General features: G+C 40.2%; 1 protein-coding gene across 1 annotated transcript in view; it reads left to right on the top strand.

Moving 5' to 3' along the window:
* Positions 1–26,656, top strand: part of LOC136883438 (fatty acid synthase) — a 560,183-nt gene that overhangs the window by 260,328 nt on the left and 273,199 nt on the right. Inside the window, exon 17 of the mRNA XM_067155718.2 lies at positions 21,985–22,233. Within this exon, the coding sequence (XP_067011819.2) occupies positions 21,985–22,233 (249 nt within the window). The remainder of the gene's footprint in view (positions 1–21,984; positions 22,234–26,656) is intronic.

Below are 26,656 nucleotides of genomic sequence, written 5' to 3' on the forward strand. Positions count from 1 at the left end.
TGAAAATTATGGTGCTGTGAAGGATTAGTGACAGTTGCTATGGTTATTTTGAACAAGTTATTTATATTCTTTGAAGATTAAGTTTCCTTATACAGTGAATATTTTTAAATTATTAAATTTTATGCATTTTATGTGTATTTTATCTATACCACGAAGAACTTGGCATATTGACCTTTTTGTTATTGTACTTTATAACATTCAACATTAACTTTCTATGGAATACATAAACCTCTCCTGGCAAAGAAAAGGACTATGATATGGACAAAGATTGGAAGAAGAAAAATATTTCTAGATCTGCTACCTGGAATGTACAAGGTATTTCACACAAGGATGACCAGCTGGGCGGCATTCTCGCAAATGAGTACATTTTAACTGCAGCAATTTCAGAAACGAAAAGAAAGCTTCAGGGATTAAAAGAGTCAGTAAATTATTTACAGTTTTACAGTGGGGTTGACAGAGATACTAGAGCATAGATTAAGATCAACAATTGATAGCTAAACTTTTTGAAATGAAAGGATTATCCAGTTAAGACTAAAACTGCCCAGGGTTTATCTTACAGTTACAGGGGTATATGCTCCAGTAGAGGGTAATTCAACAGAAAGTGATGGGTTATATAATGATCTGCAAAAGATAGTCAATAAAATTAACAAACAAGATATGCTACTATTACTGGGAGATTTCAGTGCTAGAGTTGGTTATGAGAAAATTCAGAATCACATTGGAATCCATGGAGAAACAACCCGTAATAACAATGGAACAAAATTAATAGATTTCACTGTCTTCAATCAGTTAAAGATCATGAACACAATGTTCCCACACAAGGACAGCCCCAAGTACACGTGGTCTGCATGAAATCAGAAATTGATTATAGATTATATAATTTGTAATGGTAAATTGGCAGATTTAGTCTTGGATACAAGTGTCTATCAAGGCCCTGAATTGGAAACTGATCACTATTTACAATAGTGTCCAAAAGTTGAGCATAATCACTAAACAAGGCCATACCGCCTGATAGGAATGTCAGACGGATTGCTGAATCACACACCATATGTCACACAACTTGTTCAAAAAACAGTGTCAAAAAGGTTCTGATAGCTAACGTACACCTTTGACAACAACTAACAAAACTTGTCAGTGTCTTCCACAACAAAACATACTGTTAATAGGTTGTATGGTAACCCCTAACAGCCACACTTGCTTCGCAGTGATGTGGCATGCTGAGCCTCCGATACACAGTTTGCCGGTAAATGGCAACCCCTGAGACAACTGCAAGCTCCTCCAATAATTGTCTTGCAGGTGCACTCCGATTTCGTTGAGCGGTTAAGGCCAGATATCGGTCCTGCTGTGGGGTGGTTACCCTTGGTCGACCTGGTACTGACCTACGACTAACATCTCCTGTGCCTCGAAATCGTCTCCGAAGCCTGGAAATGACACTTTGTGGCACATTCAAGGAGATGGCAACTTTGGTCTGTGTCTGGCCTGCTTCCAAGCGGCCAAATATTCCACCCTGCAAAACAGGGTCCAAATGGCGTCGTGGTGCCATTATATTGTCACGTTCACCACGAGACTACATTCCACACACTATAAAAGGGCAAACACGACTGAGGGAATATGAGGTGCAGGCACTGACTGTGTTTACCTTGTGGTTACGCCGCTAGTCAAAGCAGGGAACACTCCTTTCCTATACAGAGCAAACACGTAAGGTTGGTAGGTGCATATGTCGTGTGATTTGCGGTCTATTTCTTGTTGCCTTGCTTACTCGTTACTTATTCTTAACTTTTGGACACTAGTGTATTAGTAGCACCTATTCGTCTGAGGCCTAGATGGTATAAAAAAAGAAAAAAAAACACATGAAATTAAAACATCTTACAAGGTTAACCTATTAAGAGACCCCAGTATAAAATGGCTGTACCATAACAGAATAATCTTACACAGATGACACCAGTTAGTGACAACGTGGAAATGGAGTGGTCTAATTTGTGTTCAGTTTTAAAGCAGTTTGCTTTTGAGAGTTTGGGAGTTAAGAAAAATGGCAGAGAAAAAAGGGTTTAAGAATTTGGGATGAAGAAATTGAAAAAGTTATTTCAGACAAAAGAAATGCTTATAATTGTTTTTTTTTCGTCTAGTAAATTAGAAGGTAAAATAGAGTATCACCACAAGAGAACAATAGCAAAAAAGGAAGTGCAGAAAAAGCACAGAAAGATTTGGGAAAACTTTGTTTCACACCTGGAGCCTGATATATCAATACCACAACCACAGACCTTTAAAATACTCAAGAAACTGAATAATGATGTAAAAGAAGACATACACATTAATGCAATACCTCTAATGGAGTGGCTCATTTATTTTTGGATTCTTTGGAGGGGTTCAAATATTGAGCCATTTCTTCTGTCAACATCTCTTAACAAGTCTTCGGAAACCATTACACTCAAAGAACTGGAGCTAGCACTCAGAAAACTTAAGGGGCCCATTCATAGTCGAGCGGGTTGGCGAGCTGGTTCGTGACCTTGGTCGCACTGACCGGCTCGAAGGTGTATGGGGGGTTGTTGAGGGTTGGGCTCGAGGTTGGGTCCGTGTTGGCGGTTCGACAGCTAAACCAGCGAACCCGACCGGTTCGCCAACCCGTCAGTGTGTGTATGGCCACTACCTGACCGGCTCACTGTGGTTTCGTCTGTAGCTTAATTTGGTTTCTGTGTGAGTTAATTAGGCCTACCTCAAATAACAATGACTTTTGAGAAGAATAAGCAGTCCGGGAAGAATTTATTGAAATGTACCGGGCGAGTCCTGGAGCTTTCCCATCCTTGCATCACGCAATGCCTTCCATGTGTTAGTGCGACATTCAAACACTAATAATAATAACAATAACAACAATAATAATAGTAATATGAAGAAGAATCCATGGTCTCCCGATACTCTCGTTCACCGAGCTCGATAGCTGCAGTCGCTTAAGTGCGGCCAGTATCCAGTATTCGGGAGATAGTAGGTTCGAACCCCACTGTCGGCAGCCCTGAAGATGGTTTTCCGTGGTTTCCCATTTTCACACCAGGCAAATGCTGGGGCTGTACCTTAATTAAGGCCACGGCCGCTTCCTTCTCAGTCCTAGCTCTTTCCTGTCCTATCGTCGCCATAAGACATATCTGTGTCGGTGCGACGTAAAGCCAATAGCAAAAAAAAATACTCTCGTTCAAATATTATTAGCCTATAGGCCAGAGTCGGCCAACTGGCTGGCGTGTGGTGTAAGAGGGCCCGTGTGATGTCGGAGAGCCCGTGTGAGGTATGAGCGGAGAAGGTGGGGAGTCGCTGTCGTAGAGTGAGACGAAGAGATAGCCTTGCTTTGTAGTAAACACGTTCAGTGCTTTACGTAGTGGTGGTGGTATTGGTGCAGTACAGTACATAAGTATGGATGAACCGGGCACATCATGGTGCGACAAGCTACCTACTCCTCCGATCTTTTTATCTTTGTGGGAAGATCTATATTTATTTGTTGAAAATGATAGGAATGCTACAGCTAAATGTTTAGTTTGTAGAAAAGAGCTACGGTATGTAAAAAGATATAATTTACAATGCCACTACAGTTTGTGTCATGCTGCAGATTATGATCGATATCAAGGCGAGGAAAGGGTACGTGTAATTACAGAACTGAAAGGTAAATTAAATAACCCTGTCAAGCATTTGATCAGTGAGTCAGCAGTTCGACTGAGTTATAAAATTTCATATTTAATTGCAAAGAAACTTAAACCGTTCAGTGATGGTGAATTCGTAAAGGAATGTTTAATTCTAGCAGCTGAGGAGTTTTGTCCAAATATCATTGAAGAGTTCGAAGCTACCAGCTTGTCCGCGCATACAGTGTTGAGAAGAATTCAAGACCTATCTGATGATGTCCACCTACAATTATTAGAACTGACAAAAAGCTTCTGCGCATACTCCTTAGCAATTGACGAGAGCACAGATATTTCTGACACGGCCCAACTAGTCGTGTTCATACGAGGGTTTGACGAAAATCTTACAATTTGGGAGGAACTACTGGATTTAGTGCCTATGAAGAATACGATGAAAGGCATTGACATTTTCAACTGCATTGTAAGTGTTGTTGAAAATGCTTCCTTGCCATGGAACAAACTAGTTTCAGTAGCAACAGATGGTGCACCTTCTACGGTAGGACGCAATTCTGGAGTAGTTGGGCTCATAATACAAAAAAAAAATGAAGACTCTCAGTATAGCTCACACACTTGTTCCAATTTACTGTATCATACATTTAGAAAATCTGTGTGCGAAGAGCATTGAACTGAACAATGTAATGACCGCAGTGGTTAGAATTACTAACCTCATAAGATCAAGGGCCTTACGTCATCGGCAAGTGACAGTGAACTTGGTGATTTGCCTTATCATTGTGCTGTTCGTTGGCTTAGTCAAGGCAAAGTACTCGATGCGTTTTTTCAACTACGACAAGATATAGCTACATTTATGGAGCAACAAAATGTGCCAGTCCCCGAACTACAAGATCGCAGGTGGATCTGTGACCTCGCATCTCTTGCAGATTTAACAGGTCATTTCAACATTCTGAATGTTTCTCTCCAGGGAAAGGGTTTAATAATTACAGAAATGTTTGATAGAGTGAAACCGTTCAAATTAAAATTGTGTCTGTGGGAGCGTCAGTTCATGAACAGAACTATTCCACATTTTCAAAAACTGCTTACATTGTTTGAATGTGCTACGGCTGAGGATATTGATAGGTATGTCAAAATCATAAAAAACCTTTATTTGGAATTTGATTCTGGATTTAACAATTTGGAGTGTCTGGAAACTGATTTTCAACTTTTAACCACGCCATATTCCGTTGTTGCAGATAAAGTTGATCCAGACCTACAATTAGAGTTAATAGATTTACAGTGTGATAGAGAACTTATGCCTTTGCTGGCAGGATGTAGTGTTTACAGTGCACTATGTCTTATGGTATGGGCTAGAATAAATTTGTTACTCTCATTGACCTGTCTGAGTCCCATCCTTGGCTTTGACAACATGAAAGTGACCAGGGTATGAGCGATGCCAGTAATGCCATTCCTTATGCAGCCAGTTCCTGTTATGAATGATGTGAAAATATCGCTCATAGGGTCGGTTGGTGCATGCATTTCAGTGGGCTTGGCAGACTGATATGCAATAGCAACTTCTGGCTCAGTGAGGAAAGCAACGGGAAACTACCTCACTCCTCACTTCCCTAGTATGCCTCTTCAGTGACACCTAGGCTATCTATGACAGCTGTTGGTGGAGCTGTAGAGGATCAAACCAGCCTTCGGGCTGAATACCCAACATACATAGAGAACTAAGAGATAAATTTGTAAATAAGAAGGATTTGTGTGACTTTTATAGAAATTTGTCACAAAAAAGGTTTCTCCGATTTCATAGGTTTACAGCAAGCATGTTGAGTATTTTCGGTTCTACGTATGCCTGTGAACGACTCTTTTCTATTTTAAAAACAACTAAACCTAAACAGAGAAGCCAGTTGTCAGATCACAATTTGAAGTGTGCTCTTAAACTTAGTGTTTCTCAAACATTAACTCCTAATATTGAAAAACTAGTCCACGAAAAAAGACTACAAAAATCACGGAAACCCACGAGTGGCAACTGATTATCGACATCATGAGGTAAAACATATGTTTTGAGTTTACAGATTAATCTTTGTACTATTTTTTTTTGTAAAACTGTACTGTTTCTTACTATTAAGCACTCTTTTTACAGTGCATGATATTGTAAAACACAGCAATTTTTTGTTCAATATTGGTTCCGAAGATGCACCGACAGAAAACAAGTTTAATTTGTATATATAGAAATAAACTTGCTTTATAACTCTTAAGTTACGTTACAATAAAATATGTAGAGAGAAATATGTACTACACATACTGCATTGTACCTGCAGTCCTTGGACCTCCCCCTACAAATGACGTTGTGTTTCCCCTCGCCCCTCTAGCCTTCACTTCTCAGTTACAGTACTAAGTACATCGTTTCACTGCCCGAGCAGAGTGTGTGACGTGTTACCTGACATCACACGTACACGCAGTTGGCTGCCCCTGCTATAGACCATTCTGCTATGACATATATGCCTCTCGCGCCTCTGTACTTAAGTTGTTAATACTGTAAGTATGTATCATACATTACTACAGTAGTGAAATTTTTTGTATTTCATAATTAGTAGTGAAATAACATTTCCCAAACTAATCAATTTTAAAAGAATATTACGTTTGTTATATAAAACCGATCTTATAATACATCACAATCAAAATTGTGTAGGCCCACTTACGTGCAAATATTCCGACTGCAACGTATCGAAGATTGCCCAACACGTCTCAGGAATGATTCATCCAAGTAGCTGAGGAGATATTACACTGCTAAATTTCAGGTCTTCATAACTTCTCTCTGTCGCTAGAAATCGCAATGTTACAATTAACCTTTCTTCAGCACTGATGGTATCTCTCATGTGTGTCTCCTGTTTCTCTGTGTTTGGCCGAATCAACTCCAACAATTCGCAAAAACTGTCTCTGTCCATACGCAGACAGCTCTTATAATCTGCAGGTTCTTGTACGCACAGAGTTCTTAATAGGCTGACGTGTGAAAATCGTGGTTTATCTCTCAACCATTCCTTCATTCACACACGTTTCTTCTTCTTTGCTTCATCAATGCACAAATTCTGCAACAGCTACAGCCACTTTGGAATGTTTTCGTTGGGCCATAACAAAAAAATTTTTTTGCTAGTGGCTTTACGTCGCATCGACACAGATAGGTCTTATGGCGACGATGGGATACGAAAGGCCTAGGAGTTGGAAGGAAGCGGCCGTGGCCTTAATTAAGGTACAGTCGCGGCATTTGCCTCATGTGAAAATGGAAAAGCAAGGGAAAACCATCTTCAGGGCTGCCGACAGTGGGATTGGAACCCACTATCTCTATAACAAAAACTAGGCAATGCACATACTATTTGCAATACAGACTGGCGGACTGGTCCGCCAACGGGTTCGCCAGTGTATGGTCACCGTCGAGCCAGTCGGGTTCGGGGTGTGGATTTTATACATGGACGGGCTCGCCAACCAGCTCGACTGTGAATGGGCCCCTTTAGAAATGGAAAAGCATCTGGAGAAGACTCAATAAATGCAGAACTATTCAAATACTCCAGTGACATCTTCAAGCAAAGATTTCTCAAATTCATCAATTTAATTTGAAATGGCAACAGACCACCAGATAATTGACAAAAAGCTATAGTTATTCTTCTTCATAAGAATGGCAGTGTGAAAGATTGTGGAAATGACAGAGGGATAAGTATACTCAACTCAGGTTACAAAATTTACTCTAATGTTGTCCAAGAAAAACTATTCAGATATTATGAAAATGTGATTGGAGACGAACAACATGGATTTCGAAAGGGACGCTCATGTGCTGATGCTTACTTTACCTTGAAAATCTTAGTAGAAAAACTCACATAGCATTTGTTGATTTTAAGAAAGCCTTTGACCTTGTTAACAGGAACTGACTTCTTAATATCTTAGCAGAAGATAATGTCCCACAACAGTTAATAGATAACATATACAACATGTACAGTGACAACCTTATTGCAATTAAGTTAGGTAATCATCAGACTGAATGGAAACTGATCAGGAGAGGTGTGAGACAAGGTTGTGGACTTCCTCTTTTGTTGTTCATAATCTATATGAACAACATAATGCAGGAATGGAGGCATAAAAGGCATGGATCAATCCCAGTCAGCAGATATCTCACACATCTAGGTGCCATACTCTTTGCTGATAATGTTGCATTGGTAGCATCATCAGAAGATGATCTTCAGTGGTCATTATTTAATCTCGAGAAATTCTTCTCAAAATTCAACATGATCATTTCACCACAAAAGAGCAAAATAATGGCCTTTAAGGGGAAAGATTGTATCTCCAGTAAAATCTGTGTAGATAGTGACATTTTGGAAAGAGTCAACGAATTCAATTACCTGGGATACAATGTATCTTACCAAGGGAAAATTGATATCTCTGCAAAAATAACCAAATTTACCAGAGCAACAGGAATTATAAATCACATCATGAAGCCATCTCTTGTCCAAAAACACACTAGCTTACGTCTTTATAACACTTTAGCCAGACCAACCCTTTGCTACGGCAGTGAGGTATAGACAGTAAGAACTCAAGACATTTCCAGAATTACAGCATGTGAAATGATGTTCGTGCGCAGAACAGCAGGCTATACAGAATGGAATTGTATAAGAAATGAAGATGTGCTTAAGGGACTGAATTTGAAACCAGTAATCAATTACATCTATGATTACCAAGAAAACTGGAAACGTTTCTACACTACCAACCAAGAGGACACAGATCTATAGGATGTCCAATGAAGCGATGGAAAGAAAATGCAAAACCGTAACGGGCCATATGGCCCAATCCTTGGAAGGATGATGATGACCTCTCCTGTCCAAATGACAACCTCACCTCCCTGGGATGAACAAACCTGTTTCCACAGATGAGGCTCTGTCGACCGAGCCACGGCGGTATAGACCGAGCCATGGTGGTATAACCATTACATCAGTTATGGAGGAAATGCTGTAATTTCAGCTAGTCCATTAGCTGAAAGGTGGCAGCCCCACCAATGGTCTTACTTCCTTCAGGCTAACAACCCTTCGAAAGTACATTTGATTGCTTTCAGATCTTGCAAAAGGAAAATGCAAGACCGTAACAGAACACATGGCCCAATACTTGGAAGGAAGGTGATAATGATGATGCTTTTTAATATTCATACACCTACTTTTCCTTTCTCCAAAGGTTTCCTTAAGTTTCCTGTATGCATCATTTACCTTTTTTAGGGCCATACAACCTTCATCATCCTGGCACTTCTCTTTCAGCCATTCTTCCTTAGCTGTCCTGCACTTTCTATCTACTTCATTCTTTATTCTCCTGTATGCTTTTCTACCCTTCTCATTTTTGCATTAATATGCTTTTGTCATTCATCAAACTGGTCTAGTATCTCTTGAGTTATCCATTGTTTGTTAGGTGATCCTTTTTTTTCTTCCCAACGTTTCTTCCGCAGCCTTACTGATCTCATTCTTCATGGCCGTCCATTCTTCCTCCACTGTGTTTCCTTCAGCCTTTTCCTTTAGTCCCCATCTTATATGTTCCTTGAAATAATCCCTCACACTATTTTCTTTCAACTTGTCTAGATCCCATCTCCTTGCATTCGTTCCTTTCTTCGATTTCTTCAACTTCAGATGGCATTTCATGACCAACAGGTTGTGGTCAGAGTCCATATCTGCTCCTGGGAAAGTCTTGCAATCCAGCACCTGGTTTCTAAATCTCTGCCTAATCAGAATGACATCTATTTGATACCTTCCAGTGTCTCCAGGTCTTGTCTATGTATACAGCCGTCATTTGTGGTGTTTGAACCAAGTGTTAGCCAGGACTAAATTGTGATTGGTGCAGAATTCAACCAGCTGGCTTCCTCCTTCATTCCTTTGTCCCAATCCAATTTCTCTTACTGTATTACCTTCTCTTCCTTTGTCTGGCACTGCATTCCGGTCTCCCATCACAATTAAATTCTCATCACCTTTTACATACTGTATGAAATCTTTTATCTATTAATATATTATTTTGATTTCTTCATCATCCGCTAAATTAGTCGGCATATAGACCTGCACTATTGTGGTGGGCATTGGCTTGGTCTCTGTCTTGACCACAATAATCCTTTCACTATGCTGGTCATAGTAGCATACCTGCTGTCCTATTTTCTTATTCATTATTAAATCTACTCCTGCATTTCCCCTGTTTGATTTTATGTTGATAATTCTGCAGTCGCCTGACCAGAAAACCTGCTCTTCCTGCCAACTTACTTCACTTATACCAACTACATCTAACTTTAGTCTATCCATCCCCATTTCCAGATTTTCTAACCTACCACAGAGATTCCAACTTCTACCATTCCACGCTCCAACTCGCAGAATGTCAGTATCCATCTTCCTGATGATTGCCCCCACTTGTGTAGTTCCCAACTGGAGATCCGAATGGGGGACTTTTTTGCTAGGAGCTTTACATTGCACCGGCACAGATATGTCTTATGGCGACGATGGGATAGGAAAGGCCTAGGAGTTGGAAGGAAGCGTCCGTGGCCTTAATTAAGGTACAGCCCCAGCATTTGCCTGGTGTGAAAATGGGAAACCACGGAAAACCATTTTCAGGGCTGCCGATAGTGGGATTCGAACCTACTATCTCCCGGATGCAAGCACACAGCCGCGCGCCTCTACGCGCACGGCCAACTCGCCCGGTAGGGGACTATTTTACCTCTGGAGTATTTTATCCAGAAGGAAGCCATTAGCAGTAGATCATTCATACAGAGAGCTGCATGTCCTCGGAGTTAATTACGGCTGTAGTTTCCTGTTGCTTTCAGCCATTTAGCAGTATCAACACAGCTAAGCCACGTTAAGTATTATTACAAGACCATATCAGTCAATCATCTAGACTGCTGCCGTTGCAACTTCTGAAAGGCTGCTACCCCCCTTTCGATGAAGCATTCGTTAGTCTGGTCATTGTCAGACGAGCTAGAAAATTGAAATTCTGAAAAATTATAGCTTTTAGCCTGTAACTGACGGGAAAACTCCAAGATGTTCAAATGTTTAACTTTTTACCCTGAAAAGTACGGAAATATCGAGGCAATTTAATGACAGTGCAGACCTTTGTTTTGAGGTAATTGGTGGCTATACAGTAAATTCAGTAAGTTGTATCACAAAGCGAATAACACAGTCGTACCCAACATGAAGAGACCTACAACTTTGATTCTATGATGTTTTTCTATATCTCTATCCCTTATACGTTAAATGGGGCTTTGTTTCAAAATTGTAGGTAAATTTTGTACTTTTAAACACGTATATTTTATAGTTTGGCACATTTAAATGAAAGACATAATAATCAAATTTGGCACACGTATTGGAATAACCAGTGGCTGTTTGCAAGCCAAATTTTATGATTCCAGCTATTACATAAGTACCTGAAAAATAAAGCGATGTGTAAAAACTATAGCCCAAATATCACTCTATTCAATTTTTTTCTTTTTCTAACTCAATCCATTACATACATACCGTACAAGGAATATGAAAAAATGTCATAGGGCCAACCATGCAGATCACTAAACAAGGTGTCTTATGACATAATTGGTTTGTCGATATGACGTACTGCTGATAAACGGTACATAACAAAAACGCTTCTCATCCTCTTGGCTAAGATCAAAGTATAGACTTAATGAAAGAGATCATGTGTAGTGGAGCTGCGCGATCTTAATGTCTTTTCTCGTGTTCTGTGTCGTGTTAGTGTGTATCAGGGAGTATTTGTGCATTTATTTGGTGTGGTGGTTGTGTGAACGTGTTATCTTAAGAGTCTACAGCTTATTTTAATTGATTGGAGGGCATATTTTTGTTTAATTTTATTGCTCTAAGTGCCTCCATATTGGATTTTGCTACAATTGCTCCATAGATAAATTACTAAGAGTGCCCTAACAACCACCCACTCACTAAATTTTCTTGGTCTCCATAGATACTTCTAACTAGATATATAACTCCACTCTTCCATTAAGGCGTTTCTAAGGCAACAGATCTTGGCCTACTGCTGGGAGCCATCTTGGTGGCCTGCGAAAATATAATACTAAATTAAAGAAGCAGTGTCCAGTACCATACGTTTCCCTTCGCCACATCGAAAGGCGCCTCCCACTGCTTCTCCCTCCAGCGACTAAACGTCACAAAGATTGGCTGTCGCGCAGGCTCAGTACACACGAGCGGGCTATTGCAGATGGTTGAGTCTCAACGCGAGCCTTGTTTGTGTTAGTTCGTATTGAGTAGCCTAAAAGAAAATCAAATCTCTCTAAAAACATGAGAAAGGCCAAAAGTCAAAGATTGCAAAGTAAAAATGAATCTCGACAGGTTAGAAAAAGTCGTCTCTACAAATTGTTGATTGAGGCAATCCATGTCTAGGTCGAATGAAAGTAGTTCTGAGAGAAACAAACTATTACAATTAGATAGAACCCTTCATTCATTGTTAAGGAGTCAAGAATCTCAGAAGTCTACAGAACAGTGTATAGAAAATGATCGTATTCGACACGCTGTCTCACGAAGCCTGATTCTAGGGAGCAGTGATTAGAAGATGACCATATTCAACATTATGTGTTCTAAAATCTAGAATTGGACGATTCTAGACAGCAGCGATTAGAAAATGACCATATTCGACACGCTGTCTCACGAAATCTAGAATTGGACGATTCTAGATAGCAGCGATTAGAAGATGACCGTATTCTATTCTCGTGTGTTGCGATCTCTAGTGTGGGACGATTCTAGACAGCAGCGATTAGAAGATGACCATATTCGATACTCTGTGTTGTAATATCTAGAAGCAGATTATTCTAGAGAGTAGCGATTGGAAAGTGATTGTCGTCATCACCAAAATCAACGTGAATTTGAATGTCAAGATCAATATGACATCCGTGTTACTGAACAATGTGATTAATATCATAAGTCACTAGGACAGTGAATCGAGTGCTTAGCACAGCTCCATATAAGTGTGAGTACCATTCGTCACTCAGAAACAAATTTTGATCAAGAAAGGCGTTTGGTTACTGCCAGACAAACAACAAGTGCTACGTGGGATATTAAAAGTGAAGAGAACTGGCGACAACAACTGAATAATGTCCAAATAAGAAGAACTAATAGACATAATATTGTATGGCAAGAAAAATATATACCGAGCTCGATAGCTGCAGTCGCTTAAGTGCGGCCAGTATCCAGTATTCGGGAGATAGTGGGTTCGAACCCCACTGTTGGCAACCCTGAAGATGGTTTTCCGTGGTTTCCCATTTTCACACCAGGCAAATGCTGAAGCTGTACCTTAATTAAGGCCACGGCCGCTTCATATTCTTAGGCCTTTCCTATCCCATCGTTGCCATAAGACCTATCTGTGTCGGTGCGACGTAAAACAAATAGTAGAAGAAGAAGAAGAAAAGTATAACAGTGGGTTCAATTATGATGCCCAAATAAATTACTCTGCAGCATCAGAGATAGGCCCTATGAATGTTTGTTGCATTTACTGTAAAGCTTTAAGGTGGAAAGATGAGTCGAAAGGACTTTGTTGTTCTTCTTGGAAAGTGTGCTTGGACTCTATTCAGCATCCACTGAGCCACTTAAGTCTTTCTTATGTGGCAAACATGATCAATCTCAACATTTCATGAATAATATTAGATGTTATAATTCGGCTTTTTAAATGACTTCTTTTTGTTACACGGATAGGCGCGTGGACTACCCTTGTAGCCCACAATATATTTCAACGGTATTTAATTATCCTTCAAGCTTAAAATTTAGAAACAAGTTTTATATCAATCTTTGGACTATTCTGAGCATTGTCATTACAAAATTTAAAACAATTCACCCAGTGAAAATTCTTAAAAGCAAATAAACCAAAGTGGTGTATTTTCAATTTTGACGTGATTGAAATTTAATCCAAGTTTAGGGCTCCGGGTTTCATTGTTATGAATGCATACTTTCATCAAACTCATATATTTTGTAGATACATTTATTAAAATTAATACTGATGGAAATTTATGGTTTTACAAACTACCCAACACCACACAGACAACAATAATACAGGAAACGGCCTTTGGCGCCAATATGTTCGTATGACGAAAGTAGTCCACTCAACATTCTTAACAATAAAACAGTATTGTTGTGGTATTTGCATTGTTGAAATAAAGAAAATAGTTAACAATTTCATATTTTTGGAGAATTTAGTTCATTTTTAACACCAAATTGAATTTTACAATAAAACTGGAACTAAAATTTAGTGGAGGTTCCTCATGCCTAATGAATCATTTTATGCATTTCTTTTCCAGAAAATTAAGCAAGATTCATTGCCATCAACTCTGCACAGTAGGTGTCCATTTTCAATCGATGCACTCCCGACACATCAGCGCTGAATGTTGAGGGCACACCTTTCTATTACAGCACACACAACACTTTCTTCTTGACCCCTCTTTCCCACATCCACAAAGGAAGCACCGTCCTACTTTGTTGTCTAGGATCTGAAGTACGAGTAGTTCATCTGTAATTCATAAAAGATTCTTAACACGTCGGGAACCGGAATCATCAGCAGTACAGCACGTCTGGCGATCTGGGGCTTCATAAATTCCCATGCAACAGTCTCCAGAAACTTTCATCTTGGTGTAGGCTGGTAGTTATGATTTGCAGTGTGCACTCTTGAAGCATTGATGCTACTAATGTTCACAAGATAAAAAAACACCACTATCGGCCACCGTTTGGTGCAGCAGCCAACATCATACTTGGCACTCATTTGGTCTAAAACATCCACTCCAACCTTAGTGTGATTATAACATGTAACCATGGCAGGTTTTTCTAAATCACCTGTTTCAGTGCCAATCTATTTGTCATGGTGCATTGACAACAGCACCAACACTGCCTTCTTCTTTTTGGGACAGTAAGAAACAAGGGTCATGTTGTTATGAAATCCAAACAGGGATGAATATTCTTTACGATTAGTATTCAGATAAAACTCTTTCAGAATCTCTCGTTTGTTCTTGCGAATGGTCCCAAGGTATGTCAGCTTCTTCTCAGTGAACAACTTTTCTGTCAAAGGAATGGAAGTGAATCTGTTGTCCCCTGTCACATTTCGGTTCGTACCTTGAATGGGCTGGACCATCCTTAGAACGACGTCAGCAGCAGAGTTTGACATGCGGAAGGGGCTTCCATCAGGGTGTGTTCCAATGTAAACCTCTAAATTCACAGTGTAAATACTCTTTGCACAAACCAAAGCATAAACTTTTACTCCATATTTAGCTGGTTTGCTGGACATGTACACTTTGAATGGACATTTTCCCCTGAATGCAACCAACTGTTCATCGATGGTACAGTACTCACTGGGTGAAAATGAATGTTGAAAAGTTTGTACAAACGTATCAAATATTTCTCGGATCCGTGCAAATTGGCCCAATTCTTGGCGCGGTGCGCAATCACGTATATTGACCCTAAGGCAATGCAAGAAAAAATGGAATCTTTTTTCGCTCATAGCAAGATAACATGATTCCACTCCAGATCCACAGGAATTGTCCCATACTTGATTTCTATTTCTTCGGTTTACCCCAAAACAACCTGTAAGCAATAAAATTCCAATGAAGGCACAAATTTCAGTCTCGTCGGTAAGCGTTGCATCTCTCTCACGCACAAATTTCTTTTTCACCTCCTCAATATAAATGTTTGTATAGGCAGTAATGGTTTTCACAAAATCAGCATCAAAAAAGAGTTCAAAACATTGAAGCTCTGACTGGGCATTTCTAGCACTCCCCTTCAGCCCTGGAAAGTGCATAACAATGTTGTGTGCTCGAGTACGAACATTGGGAGCTGCAATATCCTTTCTCCATCGAAAATTATCTTTTCCATAATAAAACATGTTGCCTCGCACGTGTTCTTCTCCTTCGGAATTCATATCGCCACAATCCTCCATCACATTTGCTTCGTCATCTACAGTTCCCTCTGTGCCACAGAGTTATGGATCTCCTCTGTCACGTGATCCTCCTCCCCTTCATCGCTATCACCATCTACCTCCGATTCTAGTTCACAGTCCTCATCCAACCATTTCACAATACGAAACTCATCACAAAAACCAGTAGATGTCACTTGAACGCGATCAGTGTTTGCCATAACACAGATAGGCGCGTAGGCTACAGTTGTAGCCCAACAGACTTTGAAGTGAGATTGTAGAAAGACAACTTCATTAAGCAGTGCCAGACCACGCTAAATCCCGAGAGCACCATGACGAAGAAAGGTACTCATAGTCTCCCGCTCTACGGCCAGCGAGCCTAGGAGTGGGGGCAAAAACAAAATGGCTGGTCTGCACCTGTAGCCCGCACGCCTAACGAAGGGTTAAAATACTCAAAAGACCTGTATCTGGCGAGCCGAACATGTCCTTGGACACTCCCAGCACTAAAAGCCACATGCCATTTCATATCCCAATATTTTCGAGGTCTTTTTGTAGTTGCTCACAATCCTGTAATGTACTTACTACTCTATACAGTGTAACATCATCTGCAAATAGCCTTATCTGTGATTCCAGTTATTTACTTATATACATAAGAAAACATAAAGGTCCAGTAATACTGCCTTATGGGACTTCCCTTCTTAATCATTACAGGATCAGATAACCCTTTACCAACGAGCTAGAAAGAGGACTATAGAGTGGCTAACATGGCTGCTACAGCGCTCTGGGTGGTGCCAAGACGAAATAGCGACTCCATAGTTTAAGCGCCTTTCTTCCGCTTACGATGCGTTACTTTTAATAGATTAGATCGAATAAATTATGCTCACTACGTGTGTGGCAAGCTAATGCATAAATTGTAGGAAAAACACGACGAATGTAATCATATTTCAAATAAGATTTTTTTTTTACTAATGTACACAGTTATGGGCGATTAGCAGAATTACGTTGCCTGTGTAGCACAATCCAGCACGTGTAGGGTAGGCCTACTTTTATTTTCTTGTAGGAACTGACCAGATAGCCAGACATGATAAACTGCATCCTGCCTGGCTGAGTGACTCAGACGGTAGAGCGCTGGATTTCTGAGCTAAGTTGGCATATTTGGTATTTGAAGGTGCTCAGATACGTCACCCTTCTATCAGTAGATTTACTAGCACGTAAGGGAACTCCGGCGGGACATATGTCCGCCACTTCAACGTCTCCGAAGACCGTACTAAGTAGTTGGTAGGACGAAAAACTAATAACACTATTTATTATTACATTGTATCCTACAGAGCACATTTCCCCAGCATTTTGAAAAAGAAGTAATGTGAACAAATACTTATTTTTCGTAAATTATTATTTGTTTTACGTCCTACCAACTACTTTTTCTGATAAGCCGAGTTGCCTGAATGTAGTCCCGCAGGAGTTCTTTTGCGTGCCAGTAAATCTACTGACACGAGGTTGAGGGATTTGAGCACCGTCAGATACCATCGTATTGAGCTAGGCTCGAACCTGCCAAGTTGCTTTGTGTCCGGCTCCTTGGCTGAATGATCAGCGTGCTGGCCTTTGGTTCAGAGGGTCCCGGATTCGACCGAGTTGAGGATTTTTACCGGGTAGTTGACAGTTAATTCCTCTGGATCGGCGACTGGAAAACCTTCTTCATCTACACACAACAGAACATACTACGAACCACCACAGAAACACGTAATAGTAAATACATCACTCCACCTAGGGTTGGCGTCGTCGTCCGGAAGGGTATCCGATCGTAGAATTAGGCTAAATCCATACAAATGCCAAATCCAGGTAACTGGCAAAAACCAGTTATTATTATTATTATTATTATTATTATTATTATTATTATTATTATTATTATTATTATTATTATTATTAAAGTTATAGCAGCCTCCGTGGCTCAGACGGCAGCGCGTCGGCCTCTCACCGCTGGATACCGTGGTTCAAATCCCGGTCACACCATGTGAGATTTGTGCTGGACAAAGCGGAGGCGGGACAGGTTTTTCTCCGGGTACTCCGGTTTACCCTGTCATCTTTCATTCCAGCAACACTCTCCATTCTCATTTCATAGCATCCATCAGTCATTAGTAAATCACTTTGGGAGTGGCGACCCCATCGCACTAACAGCCTACATCTGGTTCATTCATTACATTCCTGACCCGGTCAATGACTGGAAAACAGGTTGTAGGTTTTCATATTCATTAAAGTTGTATGAATTATTTCTCGATGTTGTTATATTACTTTGTTCAAGGTTTTCTGTTCTATATTTTCATTCCCTGTATGTAGGTCTAAATTTGTTTAATGGCAATGTACTATTGTGATATGTTTTGTAATTAGGGCTACCGTACTGGAAATGCACTAATTTTCTTTCTTTATACAATATGTAAGACGGAGCTCGATAGCTGCAGTCGCTTAAGTGCGGCCAGTATCCAGTATTCGGGTGATAGTGGGTTAGAACTCCACTATCGGCAGCCCTGAAGATGGTTTCCTGTGGTTTCCCATTTTCACACCAGGCAAATGCTGCGGCTGTACCTTAATTACGGCCACGGCTGATTCCTTCCTATTCGTAGCCCTTTCCTGCCCCATCGTCGCCATAAGACTTATCTGTGTCGATGCGTCGTAAAGCCAATAGCAAAAAAAATGTAAGTATAAATATGTAGTCTGTACCTTGTATTTTTAATGTCCTTTTAAACAGGCATTATGCATCTTTGAGTGCTTCTCTAATAAAGAAAACTGTGAAACTGTATTTATTCCCGCAGCTTCTGTACTTGCTTCATCACACGCCCACTCGATTTGATCGCTTACAATATGGTGGACGTGGCTTTCAAGTAGATTCAAATATGGCGGTCCAATAGCCACTCTATAGTCCTCTTTCTAGCTCGTTGCCCTTTACCTACTCTAATTCTCTGTGTTCTAATTTCTGGAATTTTAGCCACCCATTCAACTGCTCTTTTGTCTAGTCCAGTAGCCCTCACATTCAGCATTTTAGTCTCGCATGATCTACCCTATCAGAAGTCTTGGATAAGTCAGTAGTGACACCATCTATTTGATGTTCTGAATCTAAAATATCTGCTAAATTATATCTTGCTGGAATCCTTCGAGTTGAACTTCACTGGAATAACTTTTCCTAAACCCGAACTGCCTTCTGTCAAACTAGTTAGGCATTCTGCAGACATGTCTGATATAACCAGAAAAGGCTATATTGGAAGTTCCATTGTAAATGAGTAACTTTCTGTATACATCTACAAAAGGAAGTGATTACATGCTTCCCTGTAAATGAGTAACTTTCTGTATACATCTACAAAAGGAAGTGATTACATGCTTCCCTACCACACAGCACCATTAACTGAAAATATGTCATTTTGGACAAATGTTGCTTTTCTGAGAAAGCCCCTCAAATTTTTTACCAAGTGACAAAAGAATGTGTTTTGTGTTATGTCCAAATCAATCAATCAATCAATCAATCAATCAGTCAGTCAGTCAGTCAGTCAGTCAGTCAGACAAACAAACAAACAAACAAACAAATAAACAAACAAACAAACAAACAAACAAACTCACTCACTCACTCACTCACTCACTCACTCACTCACTCACTCACTCACTCACTCACTCACTCACTCACTCACTCACTCACTCACTCACTCACTCACTCACTCACTCACTCACTCACTCACTCACTCACTCACTCACTCACTCACTCACTCACTCACTCACTCACTCACTCACTCACTCACTCACTCACTCACTCACTCACTCACTCACTCACTCACTCACTCACTCACTCACTCACTCACTCACTCACTCACTCACTCACTCACTCACTCACTCACTCACTCACTCACTCACTCACTCACTCACTCACTCACTCACTCACTCACTCACTCACTCACTCACTCACTCACTCACTCACTCACTCACTCACTCACTCACTCACTCACTCACTCACTCACTCACTCACTCACTCACTCACTCACTCACTCACTCACTCACTCACTCACTCACTCACTCACTCACTCACTCACTCACTCACTCACTCACTCACTCACTCACTCACTCACTCACTCACTCACTCACTCACTCACTCACTCACTCACTCACTCACTCACTCACTCACTCACTCACTCACTCACTCACTCACTCACTCACTCACTCACTCACTCACTCACTCACTCACTCACTCACTCACTCACTCACTCACTCACTCACTCACTCACTCACTCACTCACTCACTCACTCACTCACTCACTCACTCACTCACTCACTCACTCACTCACTCACTCACTCACTCACTCACTCACTCACTCACTCACTCACTCACTCACTCACTCACTCACTCACTCACTCACTCACTCACTCACTCACTCACTCACTCACTCACTCACTCACTCACTCACTCACTCACTCACTCACTCACTCACTCACTCACTCACTCACTCACTCACTCACTCACTCACTCACTCACTCACTCACTCACTCACTCACTCACTCACTCACTCACTCACTCACTCACTCACTCACTCACTCACTCACTCACTCACTCACTCACTCACTCACTCACTCACTCACTCACTCACTCACTCACTCACTCACTCACTCACTCACTCACTCACTCACTCACTCACTCACTCACTCACTCACTCACTCACTCACTCACTCACTCACTCACTCACTCACTCACTCACTCACTCACTCACTCACTCACTCACTCACTCACTCACTCACTCACTCACTCACTCACTCACTCACTCACTCACTCACTCACTCACTCACTCACTCACTCACTCACTCACTCACTCACTCACTCACTCACTCACTCACTCACTCACTCTACGCCTCTGAGTGCCTCTTGATGAATCAAAAGGGCCCACTCAGGAAACTAGAACTTGAGGAGGATACTAGGACCTCATAAGAGAGGAGGATTGCACCGACAGGATCAAGCACAACAACGAGCTCTACGAACATCAGGAAAACATAGTCACATGTATGAAGAAAAGGTGGCTGACCTTCTACAGACACATGACCTGCCTGAAACCCTGCAGACTCACAAACAGAATCTTCATAGTGACAAATAAGGGAAAGGCTTCCAAGACCAAGTTGATCAACTCAGTAAAATCAAATCTAGAGGAACTACAGATCCCATTAGAGACTACAGAGAAGCAATCTCAGTACTGACAGGCCGTCCTACAGGGAGTCTTCCCACTGCCCCTCACAAGCAAAAAAGAGTACAAGGACCACCAGACTTAAGTTGACGGATGGAAGGATGCTGGCACACAGCGAGAAAATGAAAGCGTTCTGGGCCAAGGAAAAGCAGAAGACCATAGCTAAGAGTTAAGACGAGCCCCATGGTCCCTAGAAGGCCAAAACGAATCAACAATAAATAAATAAAGGAGGCTACTAAACAAGAGTCAATGCAATTTTTTGTCTGATGTGTCATTGCAGTTCTAAAAGTTTATATTGATACAAGTGTCCTTAAGGTATTTCTCCTTTCTGAAAACTGGCTTCCGTAGTCAAGACATCATTTAAACCTGAAAGGTAACATTCATTAGACTCGAATACTGAATTAGTATGACAGTAGTTTCTGAACTTCCAGCACTTGTGGCTCCTTTTCCTTGCAGATTGTTTTTATCATGTTTGTATTTATTATTGGGTATTTGTCTTAGGTAAAGAAATGAAGCTCAGTAAGAATACAGATATGAAAGTGATTTTATACACAGATAGGTCTTATGGCGATGAAGGGATAGGAAAGGCCTAGGACTGGGAAATGAGCAGCCGTGGCCTTAATTAAGGTACAGCCCCAGCATTTGCCTGGTGTGAAAATGGGAACCCATGGAAGACCATCTTCAGGGCTGCCAACAGTGGGGTTCGAACCCACTATTTCCCGGATGCAAGCTCACAGCTGTGCGCCCCTAACCGCATGGCCAACTTGCCCAGTGAAAAATTAACTTTGTTTATCTTATGCTTCCTCTCTTTGCCTGTATTTATCCCATCTCCTCCATATCCTACACTTCATGTATCAAGTCTGAAAATCTGTCAAGATGGTTCCTAAATGACTTTTGATGCCCACCATTCTGATGGAGCTGGAAAGCAGAAACAAGCTTGTTGGGGGCTGAGTATATTGTATGTTGGGTATTCAGCCAACAGCTGTCACAGATAACCTAGGCGTCACTGAAGAGGCATACTAGGGAAATGAGGAGTGAGGTAGTTTCCATTGCTGAGCAAGAACTGGAAATGAATACGTGTAGTCCTTGTTCTTTAGTGTCTTCTTGCTTGTCCTTATCTCCTCCTTTTATTGCTCCTTGTTCCCTCACCAACCTGTCATTTTGTTCATCCTGCTAAGTTTTCCTTTCCATGTTCCTTTCTGTCTGTATTTGTATTTAATGTTTCTTTGCTTTCTTCTATTGTAGTTTTTAACTTTTTTATGTTTTGTTTTTTTCAGGCAAACTTACGTTTCTGACATCATATTGCAAAAGTAGTGGCAAGTTTGAAGTCATAGAAGGTGGAGTTGCTATCGTCTCTGGCTATATTTATGCAGGTGACTGTTCTATGGGTTGCAACTTCAAAGCGCCCATTAAAGCAAGCAAAGATACCATAGACTTTTCAACCAGAGACATTTATAAGGAACTGAAGTTGAGAGGATACAACTATTCGGGCCTGTTTCGAAGCATAAGAAGCATTGATCAAGAACGTAAGTGCTGTATTATTCTCTTTCTCAGTACTATAATTTCTTTAAATAGCCATTTGCAAAAGCATCTGTACTTCTGGTTCTTGAGGATCTTGACTTTTACACCAAGTGAGTGAATTGGTTATATAGTAAGCTTCCATTCAGGATATGGTGGTCTATGAGGTGCTACCAAGAATTTCCAAACATGAATACCATACTTATGTTAGTGCCTAATTTCCACTTTCACTGAGCTCGATAGCTGCAGTCGCTTAAGTGCCGCCAGTATCCAGTATTCAGGAGATAGTAGGTTCGAACCCCACTGTATGCAGCCCTGAAGATGGTTTTCTGTGGTTTCCCATTTTCACACCAGGCAAATGCTGGGGCTGTTCCTTAATTAAGGCCACGGCCACTTCCTTCCCAGTGCTAGCCGTTTCCTGTCCCATCATCGCCATAAGACATATCTATGTTGGTGCGACATAAAGCCAATAGCAAAAAAGAAAAAAAATAATTCCACTTTCAATTGCAAAGTAGTTATTCTGTGCTTGAATACACCAATTCCAGTGATTTTACCAGTTTTTTAAGCACTCACAGAAGTCTTCCTGCTTTGTTGTGATCAGCACCTCCTGTGATTCTTCTTGGATCTCTTCAGTGGAGTCAAAATGCCACCCTTCCAACCAGAATTTCGTTTTAAGGAAGAGGTAGAAGTTGCATGGTGATTAGTCGGGGTATGGAATGGTGGTCATGTTGTTCAATCAAACAACAATGATCTGCATTAGGGCTGTTGTCTCAGTAATATTTTTCGACACTACTCCTTTGTCGAAAATCACCCAGAACAAATCATGCTGCTTTCCTCTGGATCTTTTCCAGTTCTCTTATCAAGTAATCATGGTGTGGGTCACACACACTGGAACCATATTCTAATTGGGGTCTTACAAGAGACTTATATGCCCCCTTCTTTACATCTTTACCAGAATACCTAAATACTCTAATAACCATGTGAAGAGATCTGTAACCTTTCTTATTGCTAGTTGCTTTACGTCGCACTGACACAGATAGGTCTTATGGCGACGATGGGACAGGAAAGAGCTAGGAGTGGGAAGGAAGCGGCCGTGGCCTCAATTAAGGTACAGCCCCAGTATTTGCGGGGTGTGAAAATGGGAAACCACGGAAAACCATTTTCAGGGCTGTAAATAAGGCCACGGCCGCTTCCTTCCCATTTCTAGCCCCTTCCTGTCCCATTGTCACCGTAAGACAAGGTGGAAAAAAAAAAAAGTACTTAGTTGTGAATCTGAAGACATATCTGTGTCGGTGCAATGTAAAGCAACTTGCAAAAAAAAAAAAAAAAAGTTCTGAAGAAATTAAACAGGGAAGTTAAGGAAGAGGTAAAATCTGAAACAATACCATCAAATGACCGGCTTAATTGTTGTTTTCAAACCTTCTGGACAAGTTCAAAAAATGAAGTGTTAACTTTGCCAATATCTAGCAACAATACATTGGAATCTATAACATTAGAAGAGCTAGACCAAACTTTGAAGAAACTAAGGAATGAGGATGCAGTACATGCTGAACTGTTCAAATATTCAAGTAAAACTTTCAGACAAAGATTCCTCAGCTTTTTGTATCAATTTTGAAATGGGAACAATCCACGAGAAAGTTGGCAGAAAGCAATAGTTATCCCTCTTCATAAAAAAGGTGACATAAAAAACCATGAAAATTACAGAGGAATTAGCATTGTTAACTCAAGTTATAAAACATATGCAAATATCATTAAAGATAAGTTGCAGCAACATTACGATGATAAATTGGGGAATGAACAACATGGTTTCCGTAAAGGGTGCTCTTGCACTGATGCATATTTCAGTATGAAGATATTAATAGAAAAACGTAGAGAATTCAATTTGGAAATGCACATTGCAATTGTGGACTTTAAAAAGGCCTTGGACTGAGTAAACAGAAACGAATTGCTTGAAATTGTAAAACAAGACAAGATTATTATCAATACCTAAAACACCTACAAATCCAATCTCATTTCTGTAAAATTGAACAAGAACCAGACCGAGTGTAAGACAAGGCTGTGGACTCTCCCTTCTACTTTTTATAATATATATGAATGCAGTCATGGAAACTTGGAAACAAGAATGCCATGGATCATGATCAATAAATACGCCGCCTCGAACACCTAGATGCCATATTATATGCTGATGATGTTGCATTGCTGGCTACGGTGGAAGATGACCTACAGAGATCAGTTTTCAATCTAAAAAAATGTTTCCTCAGATTTTAATATGATTATTTCAATAGAAAAAACAAAAATAATGACCTTCAAAGGAATAGAAGTGATTTCTAGTAAAATATGTTTAGATAATACAATATTTTAAAGAGTAAATGAGTTTAGTTATCTTGGGTACAACTTATTATACCAATCAGAATTAGATATACCAGCAAAAATTAATTAATTCACAAGAACTACAGGAATAATAACATCATGAAACCATAACTTGTTTAGAAACATACTAGATTGTACCTTTATAATACCCTAGCTAAACCAACACTTTGCTATCGATGTGAGGCATGGACGTTAAAATCTCAGGACTTGTCTCGAATTACAGCACGAAAAATGACGTTCATGTGTCGTACAACAGGGTATACAAAATAGGACCATAAAAGGAAAGAAGAGATGCTGAAAGAACTGAAAGTACAACTGATCACTGACTACATCTTTAGTTATCAAGAAAGCTGGAAACATCATATACAAAGGATGGAACCTGGTAGATTGCCAAAAGAGATTCTTTGATACCAGCCCAGAGGAAAAAGATCTGTAGTACGTCCGATGAAGAGATGGAGGGAAAATGCAAGACCATAACGGGACACATGGCCCAATACTTGAAAGGAAGATGGTGATGATAGCAGCAAAACACGGCATGGAGTGCGAACTTGCTTCACTTGTATTCTGAAATAATAAGCACTTGCTTTAGTGGTCTTGTAAAGTTCTACCACTTGGAGACAAACAGCTCAACTATGGACTTTGTTCACTAGTCCTCTGAAAAAGCCCCATACTGGAGAGTAAAATTCACCTCTGTTCTAAAAAGCAATAATATTTGGACTTACACTATGTGTATTCTGAACGCCTCACTTGCCATCATACCATTGCCTACAGACCATCCCATGACATTGTCTAGGTCCCCGTACAGTCACTCACAATCCTGCAACTCATTTACTACTCTCTACAGTATAACATCATCCACGAATAGCCTTATCTGTGATCCCAGTTTGTACCACCTCTTGAAAGATCAGCGCATACACGAACTAATAATAATAATAATAAAAATTAACTCTACAATGCTTATGAAGTTAAAGGTTAATGTTAATGTTAATGTATTGAATAGGTGGAAACCTTTAACTTCATAAGCATTGTAAATCTCGAGTCAATACGGCCAAAAATGAAATTCTTAATATAAAAAAAATGAACTCTGAAAATAATAAAATAACAAAGTGGCGGCGATTTTACTTCTAAGCTTGGAAATACGACGGTAGACTAATAAATATGCAAAATCAAACCATATGCAAGGGAAACAACTTATAGGCCTAATAATGACGACTAATGAAGGATTGTGAAACGTGAAGGGGCCCTATTGAGGTCTATGAGAAGATATGTCGCTATGGGGAAGAAAATGTTCACAATCAGTCACCCTCGACTCAAATATCATTCAAATTAACAAATTGACAAATGAAAAATTACAAGAAACAGAGTTAATAAATGCCAGAGCAGCTGATATTTAACACATTTGATAAATTGGATACAATTACAAATTACAAATCAAAGACACAAATAAATGGCAGAGTAGTTGACGATTTTTTTTTTAAAGCAAGAAACTTTTATCAATGATTCAAAGAGTGAATGGAGACATCCTCGAAAGAATCAAAATTATTAAAATACGTTATTCAAGAGAGAAGGTTACATTTACCTGTAATAACAAAACATTGAGCCAGAAAAGGTTTGCCTCTGAAGAGAACATGTAACAGATTAGCCTAACAGCCAAGTTCTACAGAAACTCGATAACGGTGAATCTGGTAATCTAGAGGAATCTCCGGTGCTCAAAATAAAATTCTACATAATTATGGAAGTTGCTTTTAAGTGGAAAAGTCCAAAACACAAGAATGCATTTAAATTAATATAGGGCAATAACTTAGCGCTTACAGTGAGGAACTGGAGACCCGAAGGAGTTAGTCCCCAAGCACACCTGCTCGCGAGGATGGTCAGTTGGAAAAGACAGGGACGAATCCCATCACGCACTTGAAGCCAGCATAAGGTCAGAAATGTACAAATCACAATCAACCAATAGGACACCGAATTCCTCTAGATTCCCATTCTCCGCCAATTGGAAAAGTCGTTATTCTGACCAATCCAATTGCATGACCATATATGGTCAGTTTAAGATAGTTAACA

The sequence above is a fragment of the Anabrus simplex genome, chromosome 11, assembly GCF_040414725.1.
Source record: "Anabrus simplex isolate iqAnaSimp1 chromosome 11, ASM4041472v1, whole genome shotgun sequence".
NCBI classification, from domain to species: domain Eukaryota; kingdom Metazoa; phylum Arthropoda; class Insecta; order Orthoptera; family Tettigoniidae; genus Anabrus; species Anabrus simplex.